This window comes from Oncorhynchus mykiss, chromosome 13 (genome assembly GCF_013265735.2).
Source record: "Oncorhynchus mykiss isolate Arlee chromosome 13, USDA_OmykA_1.1, whole genome shotgun sequence".
NCBI lineage: Eukaryota > Metazoa > Chordata > Actinopteri > Salmoniformes > Salmonidae > Oncorhynchus > Oncorhynchus mykiss.
The window spans coordinates 52969144-52992466 of record NC_048577.1 but is presented as its reverse complement, the minus strand read 5'-3'; the positions used below and the strand labels follow the sequence as shown (position 1 = coordinate 52992466).

The 23323-nt window shown below is 47.1% G+C and overlaps 1 protein-coding gene across 2 annotated transcripts in view; it reads right to left on the bottom strand.

The window, feature by feature from the left end:
• LOC110539012 (voltage-dependent T-type calcium channel subunit alpha-1I-like) overlaps positions 1-23323 on the bottom strand; it is a 139043-nt gene that overhangs the window by 54472 nt on the left and 61248 nt on the right. For both annotated transcript variants that reach the window (XM_036941471.1, XM_036941470.1), the window contains exons 9-18: positions 16690-16841; positions 15158-15343; positions 12684-12801; positions 12244-12399; positions 11517-11610; positions 10558-10730; positions 8819-9385; positions 6787-6887; positions 5064-5187; positions 4894-4962 (exon numbers count right to left, since the gene is read on the bottom strand). In XM_036941471.1, coding sequence (XP_036797366.1) covers positions 4894-4962; positions 5064-5187; positions 6787-6887; positions 8819-9385; positions 10558-10730; positions 11517-11610; positions 12244-12399; positions 12684-12801; positions 15158-15343; positions 16690-16841 — 1740 coding nt within the window. The remainder of the gene's footprint in view (positions 1-4893; positions 4963-5063; positions 5188-6786; positions 6888-8818; positions 9386-10557; positions 10731-11516; positions 11611-12243; positions 12400-12683; positions 12802-15157; positions 15344-16689; positions 16842-23323) is intronic.

Sequence of the window (23323 nt, the reverse complement as noted above, 5' to 3'; positions counted from 1 at the left end):
TATGAGCCTAGTTGGTTTAGCCAAGGAAAAAGGGAGCAACCTTTTCGCTAGCCATGATTGGCTGAGATAATGGATGGGCTGGACATGCTGGGGGATGAGTTTGGATTGGTCTGCCTTGTAGCATGTTTCTGTCTATAACGTGAGTATGTGTTCAGTCCTTTCTACCGCGCCGTGTTTGAAAGATATAACGTTAGCCATCGAGAACGACAAACGTTTTGCTACTTTCTCAACAGCCTTGATCCCCTGAATTTAGCAGGCGCCACCGACAGATCAGTTGGAAAAAGTGACGGGCTACATTGTGCACACGCCACGGTCAGTGGGAACCGGAGTGACTTGACACAACGCTGGTCAAACAAGATGATGCTACAAACCAAACAGAGTTAAATGGTTCCAGTCTGCCGTGAAGCGTTCATCCATGTATACAGGTAAGAGCCTAGCTACATTTTCACATATTCTATGTTTCTAATTTAGTCAGAAAGTCCTATTCATTGCAAATTAAAGCGTATTGTTAGCTAGCAAGCGAACGTTACGTGTATGATCTGTATAGTAATATTATTCTAATCAGAAATCCATTTGCATTGCTAGGTATAGCCAGAGTGATCCCCTGATGTGTAAAAGTGACAGGCACTCAGTATGTGTATACTATATCCTAATATCTAACCCTAGGTATAAACTGAGGTCAAAATAACTCATGACAATAATGTATAGACGGCCTATACTGACAAGAGCCCAGTGTGTAAAGTACAGTGTAATAGGGTGATTGTTATATCTAAGCCTATAGCTGTGGCCTGGGGAAACAGAGAATGATTATACTCCATAATGCATATACTGACAAGAGCCCAGTGCATCTGAATACATTGTATCTAAGTCTATAACTGAGGCCTGGGGAGAGACAGAAGTGATTATACAGCCTGTACTGACAGAAGCCCAGTGTGTGTATACTGTAGGGTGGCAGGTAGACTAGTGGGAAGAGCAATAGGTCAGTAACTGAAAGGTCGCTGGTCCGGATATCCAAGCCGACAAGATGAAACATCATTTGATGTACCCTTGAGCAAGGCACTTAACCCCAATTTTCTCCAGGGGTGCCGTACTACTATGGCTGACGCTGTAGAACAACACATTTCACTGCACCTATCTGGTGTATGTGACAGTAAATATATATATATATATTACTACAGGCTATCTAGAGTAAGCCTATATCAATGGCCTGGGGAGAGGCTGGCTGACTGGCTGACTGACTGACGGACAGACAGGGGTATTATGATCAGGCCTAAACGCAGAGGAAGAGACAGAGACATGAGGTGGTGTGTTCCACTCAGCCAGGGGCCTGACAAGGCCGTTGCTCCTCTGGTAGATTGGTCAATAATTGATTCGTTTGCATAATTGATGCCCCCTCTTGTGCCAGAACCCTCCGCGGAGAACAGAACGGAGGAATAGAGGGAGAGAGAGGGGAGGAGAGAGAGTGTGGAAAAGAATGAGAGAGAGAGAGAGAGAGGAAGGGAGAAAGAGAGAGAAAGAGAGAAAGGGAGGGATAGAGAGACGGGGTGAAAGAGATTGACGGCAACTGAAAGATTGATGGCGAATTAATGTCATTGCTTAATTGCTTGTCTTGAGTGCAATGGAGAGACTTCCAGGGAGAAAATAGGGAGAAAAGAGGGAGGGAGGGGATAACAAAAATATTGGCACCGTTGATAGCCCATCCAACTACCTCATCCCCATACTGTAATTTATTTTTGCTCCTTTGCACCCCAGTATCTCTACATGCACATTAATCTTCTGCACATCTATCACTCCAGTGTTTAATTGCTAAATTGTAATTATTTTTCCACTATGGCCTATTTATTGCCTTATCTCACCTCATTTGCACACACTGTATATAGACTTTTTTTCTATTGTGTTATTGACTGTATGTTTGTTTTACTCCATGTGTAACTCGGTGTTGTTGTTTGTGTCGCACTGCTATGCTTTATCTTGGCCAGGTCGCAGTTGTAAATGAGAACTTGTTCTCAACTGGCCTACCTGGTTAAATAAAGGAGAAATAAATACAAAATAAATACAGATGAGCAAAAAATACTACAAATACTGAGCTATATTCTGTGAATCTTTATAGAAAATGATATTATTTTATATTAATAGCTCAGAGAAAAACATTTAGCTTAACAAGTACTGTAATAAAACAAATCTCACAAAGATACATGTCAAAATGATTGACACCACTGTTTTCAGTGCTTCAGCAGCCTCCCCTGGCGAGGATAACGGCACTGAGCCTTTTTCTAGAATGTTTTATGAGACTGGAGAACACATCGGGAGGGATCGATCTTAGACCATTCCTCCATACAGAATCTTCTTTCCAGATCCTTGATATTCTTCGGTCTGCGCTCATGGACGGCCCTCTTTAATTCAAACCACAGGTTTTCCATGAGGTTCAAGTCCGGAGACTGAGCTTGCCATTGCAAAATGTTGATTTTGTGGTCAGTTAGCCATTTCATCGTGGATTGTGATGTGTGCTTGGGGTCATTATCTTTCTGGAAGATCCACTTACGGCCAAGTTTCAGCTTCCTGGCAGCGGGAAACACATTTTTTTGCAAAAATGTCCTCGATGAACTTAACAAGGAAGCAAAATAGCCCCTTAACATCAAAAACCCACCACCATATTTTACAGTAGGAATGAGGTTATTTTCTGCATGTGAAGAGTTTATTTCCAAAACGCTACAAATCCATAAATCTTTCACGTGTGTGTAAAATATTACTGTCCTCAGATTTTAAATTCATAGATTTTAGATGTGTATTACACAAGTAGTTTTGTTGTGAAACTCTATAGATCCATTGTTTAGCAGGAACGGAATGTTTTATATATATATTTAACATATAAATTCAACACATCATAAATATAGCCTCATGCTATAGTGTTTGGTTAGAAATAGGCCTCATTCCAAATGTCACCATATTCCCTATATAGTGTACTACTTTTGACCAGGGCCCAGATCTCATATTACTGCGTTGATTCATTTGATGTTACAGATGTATCATTTGTACAGTTATTTACAAAAAAATGACATTATTTTTCACATTTGACTGTGTAAAACCTTGCAGTGCTACTTTTTTCTCTGCGAGTGAGATGGATATATCTCATTTTGTACCGAATGACGTCTGTTTGTCTCTCTGTAATGAAAGCATATAGGTTTCAAACAAATACATGTCTGTCATTTAACAACCCCATGCAATGATTAAATGGAGAAAAAACACACCAATCTCTTTAGTAAGTTCTTTAAAGAAAATGGATATATAGCGTTTTAGAATGAAACTCATATGCATCCTTCCTTCGGGGCCAAACCCACCACTGGTGTGATAGAGCCAAAGAGCTCTATTTTCATGTCATCTGGCATAGCACCTGGTTTCAATCCAAGTGCCAATGCCGTTTAGAAAACTCCAGGCGTTTACATTTGTTGGTTGTTCTCAATAAAGGCTTTTTTCATGGCAACCCTTCCAAATAGCCTGTTTTCACTGGCAAGATTTAGTCATGACATGCCAGCAACAAACACTGACACTACACATCCAAGTATAACTCATCAAATTATGCAAGACAAGCATTGTCATTTTGAATTCTGCAACACTTAGCAAAGAGCTACAGTTAGTTTTAGAATGGGTGGCAAGGAATAAGCTAGACCTAAGCTAGACCTAAACGGCTGGCCCTTAAATGTACATGGAGAGCTAACATGAATAACATGTATGTACATCTCTCATGGCTTAAAGGGGAGGAGAGATTGACTTCATCACTACTTGTGAAAAGACAGAAAGAGACAGAGACACTAAGTGAAAAGACAGAAAGAGACAGAGACACTAAGTGAAAAGACAGAAAGAGACAGAAACACTAAGAGAAAAGACAGAAAGAGACAGAAACACTAAGAGAAAAGACAGAAAGAAATAGAGACACTAAGAGAAAAGACAGAAAGAGACAGAGACACTAAGTGAAAAGACAGAAAGAGACAGAGACACTAAGTGAAAAGACAGAAAGAGACAGAGACACTAAGTGAAAAGACAGAAAGAAATAGAGACACTAAGTGAAAAGACAGAAAGAGACAGAAACACTAAGTGAAAAGACAGAAAGAGACAGAGACACTAAGTGAAAAGACAGAAAGAGACAGAAACACTAAGTGAAAAGACAGAAAGAGACAGAGACACTAAGAGATAAGACAGAAAGAGACAGAAACACTAAGTGAAAAGACAGAGAGAAATAGAGACACTAAGTGAAAAGACAGAAAGAGACAGAAACACTAAGTGAAAAGACAGAAAGAAATAGAGACACTAAGTGAAAAGACAGAAAGAAATAGAGACACTAAGTGAAAAGACAGAGAGAAATAGAGACACTAAGTGAAAACACAGAAAGAGACAGAGACGCTAAGTGAAAAGACAGAGTGAGATATAGACACTAAATAGAGACGCTATGAGAAAATAAATAAAGAGATTGAGAGGTCATTAGAGCCAAGGCAGGAGAAGACTAGTAAGGACACTAGGAACCATCCTCACCCACACACGCACGCACACATGCACGCACACACGCACACATGCACACACGCACACCGCACACACGCAGTGTTGTATAAATAACCTTGTGGGAACACACAATTCAGTCCCATTCAAAATCCTATTTTCCTATTTTCCTAACCTTAACATTAAATCTAACCATAACCACAAAACCTAACCCTAACAGTAAAACTAGCTCCTAACCCTGAACCTAATTCTAACCCTAACACTAATTCTAACAGTAACCTTAAACCCCCTAGAAATAGAATTTGACCTGAGGGACTAAGAACATTTCCTGAGTTGGTCAAAGTTGTTTACTATTCTTGTTCACAGAATAGTCACACACACACATTAAGCGCATCACCATACCTTGAGCGTCATCTCTGCTACAAAGATGGCTGTGAAGACGTAGTTGGAGATGGTTAGGAAGACTCTTTCCTATACATAGAGAGAGAGATGATGGAAATAGAAGATCATTGACTTGACACCACTAATTATATTTGTATGGTTGAAACCTAGAGGTGAACTTTGATCCTGACCAGGCTGCCCTGCATGATCTTGGGTCTCTCCAGAGCCACGGTGATGCAGTTGGAGAAGATGAACGCTAGCACCACATAGTCAAACATCTTGTAGGCTATGATGGACTGGCATACCCGCCTGAACCTGAGAGAGGGAGGCAGGCAGGTGGGGAGGGAGGGAGATAGTGGAGAGAGAGGGAGTGGTATTGGGAGACAGAAAGGAAGAGAAAGAGAGCAAGAGGGAAAAAGATAAACAATTGAAAAACATGTGTTTTGTAACATCGCTACTGATTAAAACCCATTATTGTGCCTCATTGACAGAGAACTGGGGATTGCTCATCATTCAGTCAGATAATAGCCCCATTCTCTCTGATTATTTCATTTCCTTTCAAAGCAATTCCCATTAACTGGTGTTGTAAAGGCACCATCCTCCATAGAGACACCACTACAATAGAGAGAGAGAGAGACACAGAGAGACCCAGAGAGACAAGCAGAGAGATACACACACAGAGAGAGACACAGAGAGACACTCTCTGTGTCTCTCTGGGTCTCTCTGTCGAGGTCGGGCAATGATGATGGGCGATTAGGCCTGACTTGCAGTCGGCGTTCCAATTCATCCCAAAGGTGTTAGATGTGGTTGAGGACAGGGCTCTGTGCAGGCCAGTCAAGTTCTTCCACACCGATCTCAACAAACCATTTCTGTATGGACCTCCCTTTGTGCAAGGGGGCATTGTCATGCTGAAACAGGAAATGGCCTCCCCAAAACTGTTGCCACAAAGTTGGAAACACAGAATCATCTAGGATGTCATTGCATGCTGTAGAGTTATGATTTCCCTTCACTGGAACTAAAGGGTCTAGCCTGAACCATGAAAAACAGCCCCAGACCATTATTCCTTCTACACCAAGAGCTTTACATCACTCCAGCCAACGCTTATCATTAGGCATGGTGATCCTAGGCTTGTGTGCGGCTGCTCGGCCATGGAAGCTCTCGACAAACAGTTATTGTGCTGACGTTGCTTCCAGAGGCAGTGTTGCAAATGAGGACAGATGATTTTACGCGCTTCAGGTCCCGTTCTGTGAGCTTGTGTGGCCTACGTCTTCAATGCTGAGCCGTTGTTGCTCCTAGCTGTTTCCACTTCACAATAACATCACTGAAAGTTAACCAGGGCAGCTCTAGCAGGGCAGAAATTTGATAAACGGACTTGTTGGAAAGGTGGCATCCTCTGACGGTACCACCTTGAAAGTCACTGAGCTATTCAGTAAGGCCAGATTGCATGGCCGTGTGCTTGATTTTATACACCTGTCAGCCACTAGTGTGGCTGAAACAGCCTGAATCCACTCATTTGAAGAGGTGTCCACAGACGTTTGTATATACCGTGTACCTCCACAGCTAACAGAACACTGTTGCAATGCCTTCCAGCCTGAGCTCCATCTCTGAGCCCTGAGGTGGATTTATTGTTGACCAACAGATAGAGGATCACAATGGGAAGCCTCCCTTTGCTACCTCATGGACAGGGATCCATACACTAATGAGGCAGGTGGTGCTCGGCAATTCTTCTCTCGGGGAGTGGGGATCCACAGGCTGTGCAGGCTTTCGTTCTAGCCTAGCACAAATGCATCGGATTCAAAAATTTATGAACGGAACACCAAAGCCTTGAATTGCTGTATCAGGGGTGTTAGTGCTGAGCAGGAAATGAAATGAAAGAGTGAATGAGTGAAAACAGGGGTTGACAGACAGACAGACCTGTTCTGAGGAGAGAAGAGGAAGACAGACCAGTCCTCTCTGGTCTCACACCACTCTGGCCTGTACACCTCCATCATCTTCTGGATACGGAAACACAGACTCTGAAGGAGGGACACAGCACACACACACACACAACGTCAGAATACACACACAGTCAGAATACACACACATGCACGTGTGAACGCAGGCAGGCAGGCAGGGAGGCAGGCACGCACGCACATACGCACACATACACACACAGTTTGGTGAGTGAATTCAGTACACATAAACACACTGGTTCTAGACAAAGAGAAACGGCTATACTGTATAATACAATAAGATCATTCCGATTATTCCACCTCCCAAGAGAAAAGATGAATCTTCTGTCTTAATTGTTTACAAGAGAGGACACTTTGCTTTATCAACACCTAGAAGCATAATATCCAGCATCCCCATTGGTCTGCTCTACTCAGTGACTGGGTCCCAAATGGAACCCCAATCCCTATATAGGGCACCATATGCCCTGGTCAGAGTAGTGCACTACATAGGGAATAGGGTGCCATTTTGTGTAACTAGCATTATTAATTGTCCCTGGTTCAGCCCTGTATGTATGGGATTGTTTACTGTTGAAACAATAGAATCCCAGGGGAGAGACATAACAGGGAATCTACTGGAGAATGTATTTCCGGATATTTATTTTATAAACTGCTATACACAGTGTGTTTATTCTACTATAAGCTGCCTTGTGCTGCTGGTCATGAATAACACTGGTACAACAACAGTTCCTTCTCTCCTATCTACAGTATCTGTCTTTACCAAGACGACAGGATGTCACTGGGACTGTGGACGTTCCAGGGTGTTTTTAAAGTGAATAGGACTTTATCATTGTTCATCATCACAACCAAGGCACTTTAATCTCATCATTCAGATCCTCCTCCCTTACTCCTCATCATACTCCTCACCACCCTCCTCACCACACTCCTCACCACACTCCTCACCACACTCCTCCTCACACTCCTCACCACACTCCTCACCACACTCCTCCTCACACTCCTCACCACACTCCTCACCACACTCCTCACCACACTCCTCACCACACTCCTCCTCACACTCCTCACCACACTCCTCCTCACACTCCTCACCACACTCCTCCCTTACTCCTCACCACACTCCTCAACACACTCCTCACCACACTCCTCCCTTACTCCTCACCACACTCCTCACCACACTCCTCCTCACACTCCTCACCACACTCATCACCACACTCCTCACCACACTCCTCACCACACTCCTCCCTTACTCCTCACCACACTCCTCCTCACCACACTCCTCCCTTACTCCTCACTACACTCCCCACCACACTCCTCACCACACTCCTCAACACACTCCTCACCACACTCCTCACCACACTCCTCCTCACCACACTCCTCCCTTACTCCTCCTCACACTCCTCACCACACTCCTCCCTTACTCCTCACCACACTCCTCACCACACTCCCCCTCACCCACCCTCTCACCCAACCTCAACCCACACCTCCCCCTCACCCACACTCTCACCCAACCTCACCCCCACACCTCCTCCTTACCCAACCTCACCCCACACCTCCCCCTCACCGACCCTCACCCCACACCTCACCCAACCTCACCCCACACCTCCCCCTCACCCACCCTCACCCCACACCTCACCCAACCTCACTCCACACCTCCCCCTCACCCACCCTCTCATCCAACCTCACCCCACACCTCACCCACCCTCTCACCCAACCTCACCCCCACACCACCCCCCCACCCACCCTCTCACCCAAACTCATCCCCACACCACCCCCTCACCCACCCTCTCACCCAAGCTCACTCCTCACCTCCCCTCACCCACCCTCTAACCCAACCTCATCCCCACACCTCACCCAACCTCTCACTCATCCTCATCCAAACACATCTCACCTCACCCATCCTCACCCCCACACCTTCCCCTCACCAAATCTCTCACCCATCCTCATCCACACACATCTACCTCACCCCGCAGACCTCCCCCTCACCCCCAACACAAACTCACATAGTCGATGTCATCGTCCAGGTCCTCTCTGTCCTTGCGTGTGTTGACCTGAGGGAACACCTCTGTCAGTAGCTGTGGATGTGGATGTGGATGTGGATGTGGCGGTAGCTGAAGTTGAAGCTGGAGCTGGGCTGATGGGGCCTTCCCATTGCAGTCCTGGTGCTCCCCCCCAGTCCCTCCACCAACCAACCCACTGGAGAAGCTCTTCTTCCTGGGGTAAGGCAGCATTGATGCCAGGGGGGTCCCCGGGACCTGGAGGAGCTCCGGCAGCTCCAAGGACAGCGCCCGGCGGTCCCGCCGCGGGACAAAGTTTAGGGCCAGGAGGGGAGGAGGGTGGGTGAGGTGCGGAGGAGGGTGAGGGGGGGAGAGGAGGGACTCCTGCTCGGCCGGGTGGGTGGCGTGGGGGCTGCGGGAGCGCAGGCTACCCCCTCCTCCTACCCCCAATCCCAGGCCCAAGGCTTGGGAGGGGCGACCCAGGCTGTTCCAGCTGGACCGCCGGCCCCACATTGCCTGGGTCTGGGAGGCAGGACGGCCCCAGTTGTGGTACAGGGAGCTGCTCCCCCGACACTGGGGGAGAGAGAGGGAGACAAAGAGGGAGAGACAGACGGAGAGGGAGAGAAAGAGACAGACAGAGAGGGAGAGGGAGAAAGAGGGAGGGAGAGGGAGAGAAATACATAGAGGGAGAGGAAGAGAGACAGACGGAGAGGGAGAGGGAGAGAGACAGATGGAGAGAGAGAGGAAGAGAGACAGATGGAGAGGGAGAGGGAGAGAGACAGATGGAGAGGGAGAGGGAGATAGACAGATGGAGAGGGAGAGGAAGAGAGACAGATGGAGAGGGAGAGGAAGAGAGACAGATGGAGAGGGAGAGGGAGAGAGACAGATGGAGAGGGAGAGGGAGAGAGACAGATGGAGAGGGAGAGAAATACATAGAGGGAGAGGGAGAGGGAGAGAGACAGATGGAGAGGGAGAGGAAGAGAGACAGATGAGAGGGAGAGGGAGAGAGACAGATGGAGAGGGAGAGAAATACATAGAGGGAGAGGGAGAGGGAGAGGAAGAGAGACAGATGGAGAGGGAGAGGAAGAGAGACAGATGGAGAGGGAGAGAGACAGATGGAGAGGGAGAGGAAGAGAGACAGATGGAGAGGGAGAGAAATACATAGAGGGAGAGGGAGAGGGAGAGAGACAGATGGAGAAGGAGAGGAAGAGAGACAGATGAGAGGGAGAGGGAGAGATACAGATGGAGAGGGAGATAAATACATAGAGGGAGAGGGAGAGGGAGAGAGACAGATGGAGAGGGAGAGGAAGAGAGACAGATGAGAGGGAGAGGGAGAGAGACAGATGGAGAGGGAGAGAAATACATAGAGGGAGAGGGAGAGGGAGATAAATATGGAAAGGGAGAGGGACAAAGAGGGAGAGGAAGAGAGACAAAGAGGAAGAAGGAGAGAGATCGAGGGAGAGTGAGAGGGAGAGAGAAACCATTAGGCCAACCCAGCCATTTGCAGTGACTGCAGAGGGATCAAATAAAGAACTGAAGAAAAAATACATTTCAATGATGGGCAATTTCTTTTTAAATGGGCAATTTGAAGTCATTTCCTGAATTGATTGCAACTATAGCAAGACACATCTTGTTCCGACCCAGTCCGTTACAAACCAGTTCTCCTTCCCATTGTACCTCCCTCCCTCTTTCCTATTTCCTCCTCTCTCCAGTCTCCTCCCTCCCTCCTTCCTCCCACCACTCACCAGAGCCCTGCCCTCCAGGTTAGCCCTGCCCTCCAGGTTAGCCCTGCCCAGAGAGATGACACTGTTTTTGCGTGAGCCCAGAGCGAAAGTGAGCCTGTCGGCCGTGTACAGACCCGTGGGCGTTGGGGACAAGTCCAGGTGACCGTTGGGGGTTAGGGTGCAGATCTTAGGGTCTGGGAGAGAGAGAGGAAGGGGATGAGGAGAAGGAGAGGGGAGGAAGAGAGAGAGAGAGAGAGAGAGATTGGAGGGATAGATGGAGTGAGAGAGCGAGAGCGAGAGAGAGAGAATCAGATAGAAAGAGTCAGCATGGAACTGCAAAGCACATCTTGGAAGATAAAAGAAAAAAACATAGACTGACTCAGAAGATTCTCAACCTAACCTGGTCTGACTAGCTCATGGAGTGCACTGTAAGGTTGTACAGTAAGATAAGTTTAGTTGGTGTATGTCCGTAGGGAGGAGAAGAGAGTGGGAGAAGTTCTGTTGTAACACATATATTATTGAACATTTCTGCCACGTCCACTTCAGAGAGACCAGGCTTGATCTGGGAAACATTCCTAGCCTGGTCCCATCTGTTTGTGCTGCCTTCCTAACAATGGCCATTGTCATGGCAAACATGACTGTAGGATTTAGCAAAACTGCACAAATGTATCTGGGAGCAGGCCAAAGCATTCTAGCATCAGTGACTGGTTTACTGTTACTCTTTACGATTCATACAGTACATCTATTCAAAATCATTCATACATCTTTTAAAAAGGGAGGTTTGACATTAGCAATGGCATTTATAGACTGGGTGAACTGTCCCCTTGGTGAATTCTGCGGCTTCCCTGACTCAATGAAATCTACCTTGTAGTGGTTGCTGTACAACTAACCTCTCCCAGTGAACCTGTTCAGCCATTGCTGCTTTACAAGGTAGTGTTTCTACAGTTTCTACAGTATAGTTTTATGCCTCTGAGCCATACCAGAGAGATGAAGAGAGTCCTTCAGCTTGTCAGAGTTCTCGTCAAAGTTACATGAGGACCTGTCGTCTTCGGAGTACGACCGGTTGGCATCCCCCTGTCTCCGGAGGAGAGAGGGAGAGAGAGAGAGAGGGAGAGAGAGAGAGAGGGAGAGAGGGAGAGAGAGAGAGAGGGAGAGGGAGAGAGAGGGATAGAGAGAGAGAGGGAGAGAGAGAGAGAGGGAGAGAGAGAGAGAGGGAGAGAGAGAGAGGGAGAGAGAGAGAGAGAGAGAGAGAGAGAGAGAGAGGGAGAGAGAGAGAGAGAGAGAGGGAGAGAGAAAGAGGGATAGAGGGAGAGAGGGGTGGAGGGAAGTAGTGAAAGAAAGAGCAATTAGAACTATGACAACAGCCACAGGCATATTTAAATAGAAAACGTCAATCTTACCTGGCCTCATTCTGAAAGTATCCGAGAGGTAGGCCAGCTAAGTGACTTTTAAAGTTTTATCCCAGCCTTGATTTACTAAAACCTACATATCCAGGCAGTCAGAGTCAGTTTCTTAAGTGCCCAATCTGCTCTTTAGCTAAGAGCTCTATCCAATCAGAACAGGTTACCACATCCTAGAGACTGAGACCACCCTTGCCTGTCTCATTAATGATTCATGTATCTCTGACAGACAGTTTAACTGGAGCCTGTGAGTGGAAATTCACCAACAATGGAGGACTAGTAAAAGTTGCAAAATATGTGGTCTGACCTCAGCCTGAAAGCCCTCTACCAAGATGGCCACCAGCAGGTTGAAGAGGACGTAGTTGCCAAAGGTCATTAGAGCCACAAAGTAGAGAGCAGCACAGGGAGAGGTGGAGGCCATTCCATTATACAGCACCATGTTCCAGTCTTCCTGAGTCAGAATCTGGGGAATACAGCATATAGATGAAGTTATACAGCTTATACAGCTTTGCCATTCACATAAATTAACTGAACAGGGCCTGAAATATATCTTTGTGGTACCCCTTTTGAAATGTCCAGGAAACCACATTGAGTTGCATGTGAATGCAACTAAATGTGTGTGTGTGTGTGTTTGTGTTTCTGCCTGTGTGCGTGTTTCTGCCAGTGTGTGTGTGTGTGTTTGTGTGTGCGTGCGTGCGTGCACTTTCTATGCATTTGCATATGTGTGTGTTTGTGTGTGTTCTATACCTGAAACACAGTGACAATGGCCCACAGTAGAGAGTCAAAGTTCTTCCTGTCAGGAACAGTGTCTCCAGTCTCTGTCTTCAGACTGAACTTACAGCCAAAGATATGCATCCCCAGGATGCTGGAATAGGACAGAGATATGTCAACTATAAACAGTAACATACATTAGTTGCAGCACGATACGCCTAACACACAGACATACAGACACACACACACACACACACACACACACACACACACACACACACACACACACACACACACACACACACACACACACACACACACACACACTGAAAAGTCAGCACTTTAGGAAAGCAGTGAGCTGTGTATTTGGGGCTTCTGGTTTTGAAAACATACACTTCCTACATGGAGAAGTAGCGCCTCAGAGCTTCTTCTAACCAGTGACAAGGGAAGGGTTGTGAATGGAACACTGTAACACACCAGAGTGGATACAATACCCATAGTGCCTTCAGGAGCGGCAGCAGGGATCAATAACATTCACAAATCCCAAGCAGCTACAGTGGGAAGATAGATAGGTTGTGGGAGTCTGTTAGCTCACTCCATCGCTAGCCCGCTACCATCTGCTCAGTGCACTTATGTGAGATTGCAGTGCTGCAGCGTGTGTGTGTGTGTGTGTGTGTGTGTGTGTGTGTGTGTTTGTACTCGTGTCTCGATGAACACCAGGGGAACGCTCTCTGTTATTGCTCTCCTCTCCATCAATCACACTCTACTGCTTATAGTCCTGTCACTCAAACAAGGAGGCCATTGCTCTTCTGAAGCTGGAGGGTACTAGCCTCACAGACAACACACACACACAGACAGAGAGAGGGGACTAGCCTCACAGACAACACACACACAGACAGAGAGAGGGGACTAGCCTCACAGACAACACACAGACAGACAGAGAGAGGGGACTAGCCTCACAGACAACACACACACACAGACAGAGAGAGGGGACTAGCCTCACAGACAACACACACACAGACAGAGAGAGGGGACTAGCCTCACAGACAACACACACACAGACAGAGAGAGGGGACTAGCCTCACAGACAACACACACACACAGACAGAGAGAGGGGACTAGCCTCACAGACAACACACACACAGACAGAGAGTGGGGACTAGCCTCACAGACAACACACACACACAGACAGAGAGAGGGGACTAGCCTCACAGACAACACACACACACAGACAGAGAGAGGGGACTAGCCTCACAGACAACACACACACAGACAGAGAGAGGGGACTAGCCTCACAGACAACACACACACACAGACAGAGAGAGGGGACTAGCCTCACAGACAACACACACACAGACAGAGAGAGGGGACTAGCCTCACAGACAACACACACACACAGACAGAGAGAGGGGACTAGCCTCACAGACAACACACACACACAGACAGAGAGAGGGGACTAGCCTCACAGACAACATATACACAGACAGAGGGAGGGGACTAGCCTCACAGACAACACACACACAGACAGAGGGAGGGGACTAGCCTCACAGACAACACACACACAGACAGAGGGAGGGGACTAGCCTCACAGACAACACACACACAGACAGAGGGAGGGGACTAGCCTCACAGACAACACACACACAGACAGAGAGAGGGGACTAGCCTCACAGACAACACACACACAGACAGAGAGAGGGGACTAGCCTCTACATTACTACACGCACAGACAACACACACACAGACAGAGAGAGGGGACTAGCCTCACAGACAACACACACACACAGACAGAGAGAGGAGACAGACAGAGAGAGGAGACAGACGGGGGAGGGGAGAGACAGAGAGAGGAGACAGACAGGGGGAGGGGACAGACAGAGAGAGGAGACAGACAGGGGGAGGATTCAGCCAGGGGGAGGGGTCAGACAGGGGGAGGGGACAGACATAGAGAGGAGAAAGACAGGGGGAGGGGACAGACAGAGAGAGGAGCAGACAGGGAGAGGAGACAGACAGAGAGAGGAGACAAACAGAGAGAGGAGATAGACAGGGGGAGGAGACAGACAGGGGGAGGGGACAGACAGAGAGAGGAGACAGACAGGGTGAGGGGACAGACAGGGGGAGGAGACAGACAGAGAGAGGGGACAGACAGAGAGAGGAGACAGACAGGGGGAGGGGACAGACAGAGAGAGGAGCAGACAGAGAGAGGAGACAGACAGGGGGAGGAGACAGACAGGGGGAGGGGACAGACAGAGAGAGGAGCAGACAGGAAAGGGGACAGACAGAGAGAGGAGCAAACAGAGATAGGAGACATCACAGAGAGGAGATAGACAGAGAGAGGAGCAGACAGGGGGAGGAGACAGACAGGGGAGGAGACAGACAGGGGGAGGAGACAGACAGAGAGAGGAGACAGACAGAGAGAGGAGACAGACAGGGGGAGGGGACAGACAGAGAGAGGAGACAGACAAATAGAGGAGACAGACAGAGAGAGGAGACAGACACACAAATGCCTATACCTGAAGATGAATATGAAAAGCATGAGGAGCATGCAGAAGGTGGCCACGTTGTCCATGGTCTTCATCAGCACCACCAGCTGTCTGCGTAGCGCTGGCATGAAGCGCACCAGCTTGATCACCCTCAATAGTCTGAAGGTCCTCAGGACAGACAGACCTCCATCAGACTGACCTATGATCTCACACACACTGGAGAGGAGAGGGAGAGATGGATTGAGGGATGAAACAGATGGATGCAGAAAGAGAGAACAGGGGAGGAGAGAGGAGAGAGAAGTGAGGAGTGAGGAGAGATGAGAGGAGAAAGGAGAGAGGAGAGAGGAGATAGTAGTTTGGAGAGAGGAGTGAGGTGTGAGGAGAGAGGAGTGAGGAGAGAGGAGTGAGGAGTGAGGAGTGAGGAGAGAGGAGACAGCAGACAGGAGAGAGGAGTGAGGAGACAAGAAAGAGGAGAGAGGAGAGAGGAGAGAGGAGAGAGGAGAGAGGAGAAAGGAGAGAGGAGTGAGGAGTGGAGGAGATAGTAGTTTGGAGAGAGGAGTGAGGTGTGAGGAGAGAGGAGTGAGGAGAGAGGAGACAGGAGAGAGGAGTGAGGAGACAGGAGAGAGGGGAGAGGAGACAGGAGAGAGGAGAGAAGAGAGAGGAGACCGGAGAGAGGAGTAAAGATGAGTGAGGAGTGAGGAGAAAGGGGAGAGGAGAAAAGATGGGTGAGGAGTGAGGAGAAAGGGGAGAGGAGAAAAGATGAGTGAGGAGTGAGGAGAAAGGGGAGAGGAGAAAAGATGAGTGAGGAGTGAGGAGAAAGGGGAGAGGAGAAAAGATGAGTGAGGAGTGAGGAGAAAGGGGAGAGGAGAAAAGATGAGTGAGGAGGATAAAGGGGAGAGGAGAAAAGATGAGTGAGGAGAAAGGGGAGGAGAGAAAAGATGAGTGAGGAGTGAGGAGAAAGGGGAGAGGGGAGGAGAGAAAAGATGAGTGAGGAGTGAGGAGAAAGGGGAGAGGAGAAAAGATGAGTGAGGAGTGAGGAGAAAGGGGAGGAGAGAAAAGATGAGTGAGGAGTGAGGAGAAAGGGGAGGAGAGAAAAGATGAGTGAGGAGTGAGGAGAAAGGGGAGGAGAGAAAAGATGAGTGAGGAGTGAGGAGAAAGGGGAGAGGAGAAAAGATGAGTGAGGAGTGAGGAGAAAGGGGAGGAGAGAAAAGATGAGTGAGGAGTGAGGAGAAAGGGGAGGAGAGAAAAGATGAGTGAGGAGTGAGGAGAAAGGGGAGAGGAGAAAAGATGAGTGAGACAGGCAGAGAAAGGAAGAGAAGAAAATAGAAGACACAAATTCTGACAGCAAGGTTTCCTAATTTCCCCTCTGATCCCAACTGAAACCATCGGGAACATTCAGCTGTCAGAATCTTCCAATGCCAACCCAACGCCCAATACATTATCCATCATTCTAACATTCCAACTGACATCCCAAAGCTGTGACATTCTGACATGGTAACTGTAACATCATTCCTGTAACGTTCTGGTAACATTCTGTGGTCATGTTGGGAAGGCCCCCCGACCTGATGATGACGATGATGCCGTCGAAGATGTTGTAGGGGTTCCTCAGGTAGGCGAAGAAGCCAAAGGCGGTCAGCTTGAGGATCATTTCCAGGGTGAACATACTGGTGAACACAATGTTACTGATCTCCAACACGTTAGTCAGCTCCTCCGGCTGGATGGGGGAGACAAGATTCAAAAGAAACAGAACGCAGAGAGAGAAACACGTTTAAAGAGATGGAGGAATGAAGACAGCAAGATATGGTAGGTTATTTTGGTATTATAATGCTGCCTTCAACAATTGAATAATATGAAACTGCAGACAACCAACACAGTTCAGTACTGAGACACCTGTACAAACCTGTCACATAGACTGCAACACAACACAACAAGCTACACAACTTGATATAGTGAGCTAGATCCAGCTCAGTGGCGCCGTAGCTTTAACCAATGAAAGTGAGAAAAGAGACAATATGAAACTGGCCTAAAATGTCATGTTATTGTTTTCAGAGAGACCGGGGGGGAGGGAGGGTGCAGCCATTTTCTGTCCGGAAGATTGTGCTTGGTTCGAAGAGCGATTAGTGCATGAACAGACACACACACACACACACACACACACACACACACACACACACACACACACACACACACACACACACACACACACACACACACACACACACACACACACACACACACACACACACACACAATATTGATCAGATTGTATCTGTGATCACCAGTGCAATTTGTATCAAAGACAGAAGACATAAAGGCTAGCCAAGACACTCCTTCTTCTCCTCTAAATCCTGTGTTTCTCTCTTCCCTCTCTCCATCTCTCTCTCCCTCCATCTCTCTCTCCCTCCATCTCTCTCTCTCTCCATCTCTCTCTCCATCTCTCTCTCTCTCCATCTCTCTCTCCCTCCATCTCTCTCTCTCTCCATCTCTCTCTCTCCATCTCTCTCTCTCTCTCTCTCCATCTCTCTCTCCCTCCATCTCTCTCTCTCCATCTCTCTCTCCCTCCATCTCTCTCTCTACATCTCTCTCTCTCCATCTCTCTCCCTCCATCTCTCTCTCCCTCCATCTCTCTCCATCTCTCTCTCTCTCCATCTCTCTCTCCCTCCATCTCCCTCTCACTCTTTGTCTCAATACCAGACACTCCCATCTCCCTATGATCAATATCTCTCCATGGATCAGTTCAGTGAAAGAAGAAAACAAGAGGAGAAGAACAGAGCCCCCCTCCTCCACTGGCAGGCATGGTGGAGGAGATGAGGGGATGAAGAGAGGAGGGGATGAGATCTAGTGCTGACTGATTAACCCAGATGTCCTTATCTTTGGAGTTATTAAATAACTAATTGGCCAACGTAGGTTCAATTACTTGAATTCCATGTATTTCTTTTTTGTGAGATCAACGGGCCGTTTCTCTTTAGAGAAATCAAATCATTCATGAGAGAAATTAAGGCAAGAACTATGTGGGATGCTGGGCTGAAGGGAGTTTTCATTACGCAAATATTCAACCTATTTCATGTATGATAATAATGTTTTTGTTGTGTAATTACTGTGTATAAAAGTAGCATGTACTGTATATGAAATGTGAGTACAATTTATATGTAAAAAGCTGAAAAAAATGTAAATATAAAACAAAGTTGATTTTGCCCCTGAAGAGGGGATGGGTCAATAAAAAAACATCTCTTCTATTTGATATGTTTCTCACCTTCTATCTCCCTCCATCTTCGTCTTCCTCCTATCACCTTCTATCTCCCTCCATGTTCGTCTTCCTCCTATCACCTTCTATCTCCCCCATGTTCGTCTTCCTCCTATCACCTTCTATCTCCCTCCATCTTCGTCTTCCTCCTATCACCTTCTATCTCCCCCATGTTCGTCTTTCTCCTATCACCTTCTATCTCCCTCCATCTTCGTCTTCCTCCTATCACCTTCTATCTCCCTCCATGTTCCTCTTCCTCCTATCACCTTCTATCTCCCTCCACGTTCCTCTTCCTTCTATCTCCCTCCATCTTCGTCTTCCTCCTATCACCTTCTATCTCCCTCCATGTTCGTCTTCCTCCTATCAGCTTCTATCTCCCTCCATGTTCGTCTTCCTCCTATCACCTATCTCCCTCCATGTTCGTCTTCCTCCTATCACCTTCTATCTCCCTCCATGTTCCTCTTCCTCCTATCACCTTCTATCTCCCTCCATGTTCGTCTTCCTCCTATCACCTTCTATCTCCCCCCATGTTCGTCTTCCTCCTATCACCTTCTATCTCCATCCTTGTTCGTCTTCCTCCTATCACCTTCTATCTCACTCCATGTTCCTCTTCCTCCTATAGCATTCTATCTCCCTCCATGTTCGTCTTCCTCCTATCACCTTCTATCTCCCTCCATGTTCGTCTTCCTCCTACCACCTATCTCCCTTCATGTTCCTCCTATCACCTTCTATCTCCCTCCATGTTCGTCTTCCTCCTATCACCTTCTATCTCCCTCCATGTTCGTCTTCCTCCTATCACCTTCTATCTCCCTCCATGTTCGTCTTCCTCCTATCACCTTCTATCTCCCTCCATGTTCCTCTTCCTCCTATCACCTTCTATCTCCCTTCATGTTCCTCCTATCACCTTCTATCTCCCTCCATGTTCGTCTTCCTCCTATCACCTTCTATCTCCCTCCACGTTCCTCTTCCTTCTATCTCCCTCCATGTTCGTCTTCCTCCTATCACCTTCTATCTCCCTCCATGTTCGTCTTCCTCCTACCACCTATCTCCCTTCATGTTCCTCCTATCACCTTCTATCTCCCTCCATGTTCGTCTTCCTCCTATCACCTTCTATCTCCCCCCATGTTCGTCTTCCTCCTATCACCTTCTATCTCCCTCCATGTTTGTCTTCCTCCTACCACCTATCTCCCTTCATGTTCCTCCTATCACCTTCTATCTCCCTCCATGTTCGTCTTCCTCCTATCACCTTCTATCTCCCCCATGTTCGTCTTCCTCCTATCACCTTCTATCTCCCTCCATCTTCGTCTTCCTCCTTTCACCTTCTATCTCCCTCCATGTTCGTCTTCCTCCTATCACCTTCTATCTCCCCCCATGTTCGTCTTCCTCCTATCACCTTCTATCTCCCTCCATGTTCGTCTTCCTCCTATCACCTTCTATCTCCCTCCATGTTCCTCTTCCTCCTATCACCTTCTATCTCCCTCCACGTTCCTCTTCCTTCTATCTCCCTCCATGTTCCTCTTCCTCCTATCACCTTCTATCTCCCTCCTATCACCCCCTCCCTCCCTCCCTATATGTAAAAAGCTGTAAAAAATGTAAATATAAAACAAAGTTGATTTTGCCCCTGAAGAGGGGATGGGTCAATAAAAAAAACATCTCTTCTATTTGATATGTTTCTCACCTTCTATCTCCCTCCATCTTCGTCTTCCTCCTATCACCTTCTATCTCCCTCCATGTTCGTCTTCCTCCTATCAGCTTCTATCTCCCTCCATGTTCGTCTTCCTCCTATCACCTATCTCCCTCCATGTTCGTCTTCCTCCTATCACCTTCTATCTCCCTCCATGTTCCTCTTCCTCCTATCACCTTCTATCTCCCTCCACGTTCCTCTTCCTTCTATCTCCCTCCATCTTCGTCTTCCTCCTATCACCTTCTATCTCCCTCCATGTTCCTCTTCCTCCTATCACCTTCTATCTCCCTCCACGTTCCTCTTCCTTCTATCTCCCTCCATGTTCGTCTTCCTCCTATCAGCTTCTATCTCCCTCCATGTTCGTCTTCCTCCTATCACCTTCTATCTCCCTCCATGTTCCTCTTCCTCCTATCACCTTCTATCTCCCTCCACGTTCCTCTTCCTTCTATCTCCCTCCATGTTCGTCTTCCTCCTATCACCTTCTATCTCCCTCCATGTTCGTCTTCCTCCTATCACCTTCTATCTCCCCCATGTTCGTCTTCCTCCTATCACCTTCTATCTCCCTCCTTGTTCGTCTTCCTCCTATCACCTTCTATCTCCCTCCATGTTCCTCTTCCTCCTATCACCTTCTATCTCCCTCCACGTTCCTCTTCCTTCTATCTCCCTCCATGTTCCTCTTCCTCCTATCACCTTCTATCTCCCTCCCTCCCTCCCTCCCTCCCTCCCTCCCTTCCTCCCTCCCTCCCTCCCTCCCTCCCTCCCTCCCTCCCTCCCTCCCTCCCTCTCCTCTCACCTGTTTACCCTTTCATCTCTCCTTCCTGTCTTTCATTTCCTCCCTCACAGATACCTGCACCTCCCTGCATGCACATCCCTCTCTCTCCCTCTCTTTTCTCCATCCCTCTCTCTCCCTCTCTTTTCTCCATCCCTCTCTCTCCCTCTCTTTTCTCCATCCATCTCTCTTTGTAGTTCTCTTGTTTTTATCTTTGGATGTTTACTGAATATAAATGCGTAACCCCCCCCCCCCCCCCCCCCACACACACACACACACATGCTGTATATACATGCTAATAGGGGAGCCTCTCAGTCATGCTACCATTGATGTGAAAGATGAATGCTGATGAGTCAGAGATGTAGTCACACACAGACACACACACACACACACACATACACAGAAACTCTGAATGAAGACTACAAGTAACTAATCCGAAGGACATCTAGTGAAGGTCATATCCTCACTGTATGCTCTAAACACATGTCATGTAATCCTTCCCTCAGGGGATTGATCAAATGAAGTTTCAGTAAGCCCTGTTACCAAAGAGGGAAACACATACACTTTCAGTTCTAGAACACAACCCCCTGGAACAACACTTACAAATCTACTGCAGAACACACACCGCCTCTGCCTCTGCCAAGAGAGACCATTGTGTAATGCTGTTGGAGTGTGTGGTGTGTGTGTGTGTGTGTGTGTGTGTGTGTGGTGTATGTGTGTGGTGTGTGTGTGGTGTGTCTGTGTGGTATGTGTAATGCTTTTGGTGTGTGTGTGTGTGTGTGTGTGTGTGTGTGTGTGTGTGTGTGGTGTATGTGTGTGGTGTGTATGGTGTGTGTGTGTGGTGTGTGCGTGCGTGTAAATTCGTACAGGAATAGAGCTGAAAATGCTGTGTAACAGGAGTCTGCTCCCTCTTCTCTCTCGGTGAGTTCCTGTCCTCCTCTCCTCCTCTCCCCACATCCCTCTGTTATTTTTAGAGTCTTCAGAAATGAGAGAACCGACTCCTCTGCATGTCGTCAAGGAGTGAGGGGGTGGATGAGAGATGAAGACAGAGGGAGGGAGGGAGGGAGGGAGGGAGGGAGGGAGGGAGACAGAATGGAGAAGGGAGAGGGAGGGATGGACAGAGACAGGGGAGGAGGGAGACTAAAAGAGGCAGGGAAAGGAGGGGTGTGAGACAGGAGGGAGAGAGCGAGAGAGAGATAGAGAAAGAGGGGTTGAGGGAGGTAGGAATGATTATGTAACAGCCAGGGTGGGTGTATTTTGGCATGAAGCTACCACACCCCTTCCACACAGGCAGCTCCCTCCCTTCCTCTCTTCCTCTGTCTCTCTCAGGAGAGAAGTCAGTCAGTCAGCCAGCCAGCCAGCCAGCCAGACAGCACCAAAAGCAGGTTGAGGTGTACCTGCCCTGCTGTTTTCTACTGATATCGTTGTGGTGGGTGTATAATGGAACAATAACTTCCCATATTGATAGTGCTCCATGTTCGTCATCTGATATCTGACTTCTAGTGACTTGTACTACTTGTCATCCATTGGACAAATCTCGACCTTGTTAGCCCACTAAGCTAAAGTCATTGGGTTAGCTTTGGGGACTGAAGAGCAATACTGTTGTTGTGCACATTGTATATATGTGCTGTACTCCCTGACTGTGTTATAGTTCACCTTTTGTGGTTTTCAATGCTAATAGTATTGATGAGAATAGTATATTTACCTGGTTGTGATGTTCATGCTGATAGTATTGATGAGAATAGTATATTTACCTGGTTGTGATGTTCATGCTGATAGTATTGATGAGAATAGTATATTTACCTGGTTGTGATGTTCATGCTGATAGTATTGATGAGAATAGTATATTTACCTGGTTGTGATGTTCATGCTGATAATATTGATGAGAATAGTATATTTACCTGGTTGTGATGTTCATGCTGATAGTATTGATGAGAATAGTATATTTACCTGGTTGTGATGTTCATGCTGATAGTATTGATGAGAATAGTATATTTACCTGGTTGTGATGTTCTATCCCCATGCTGATAGTATTGATGAGAATAGTATATTTACCTGGTTGTGATGTTCATGCTGATAGTATTGATGAGAATAGTATATTTACCTGGTTGTGATGTTCATGTTGATAGTATTGATGAGAATAGTATATTTACCTGGTTGTGATGTTCATGCTGATAGTATTGATGAGAATAGTATATTTACCTGGTTGTGATGTTCATGTTGATAGTATTGATGAGAATAGTATATTTACCTGGTTGTGATGTTCTATCCCCATGCTGATAGTATTGATGAGAATAGTATATTTACCTGGTTGTGATGTTCATGCTGATAGTATTGATGAGAATAGTATATTTACCTGGTTGTGATGTTCATGCTGATAGTATTGATGAGAATAGTATATTTACCTGGTTGTGATGTTCATGCTGATAGTATTGATGAGAATAGTATATTTACCTGGTTGTGATGTTCATGCTGATAGTATTGATGAGAATAGTATAT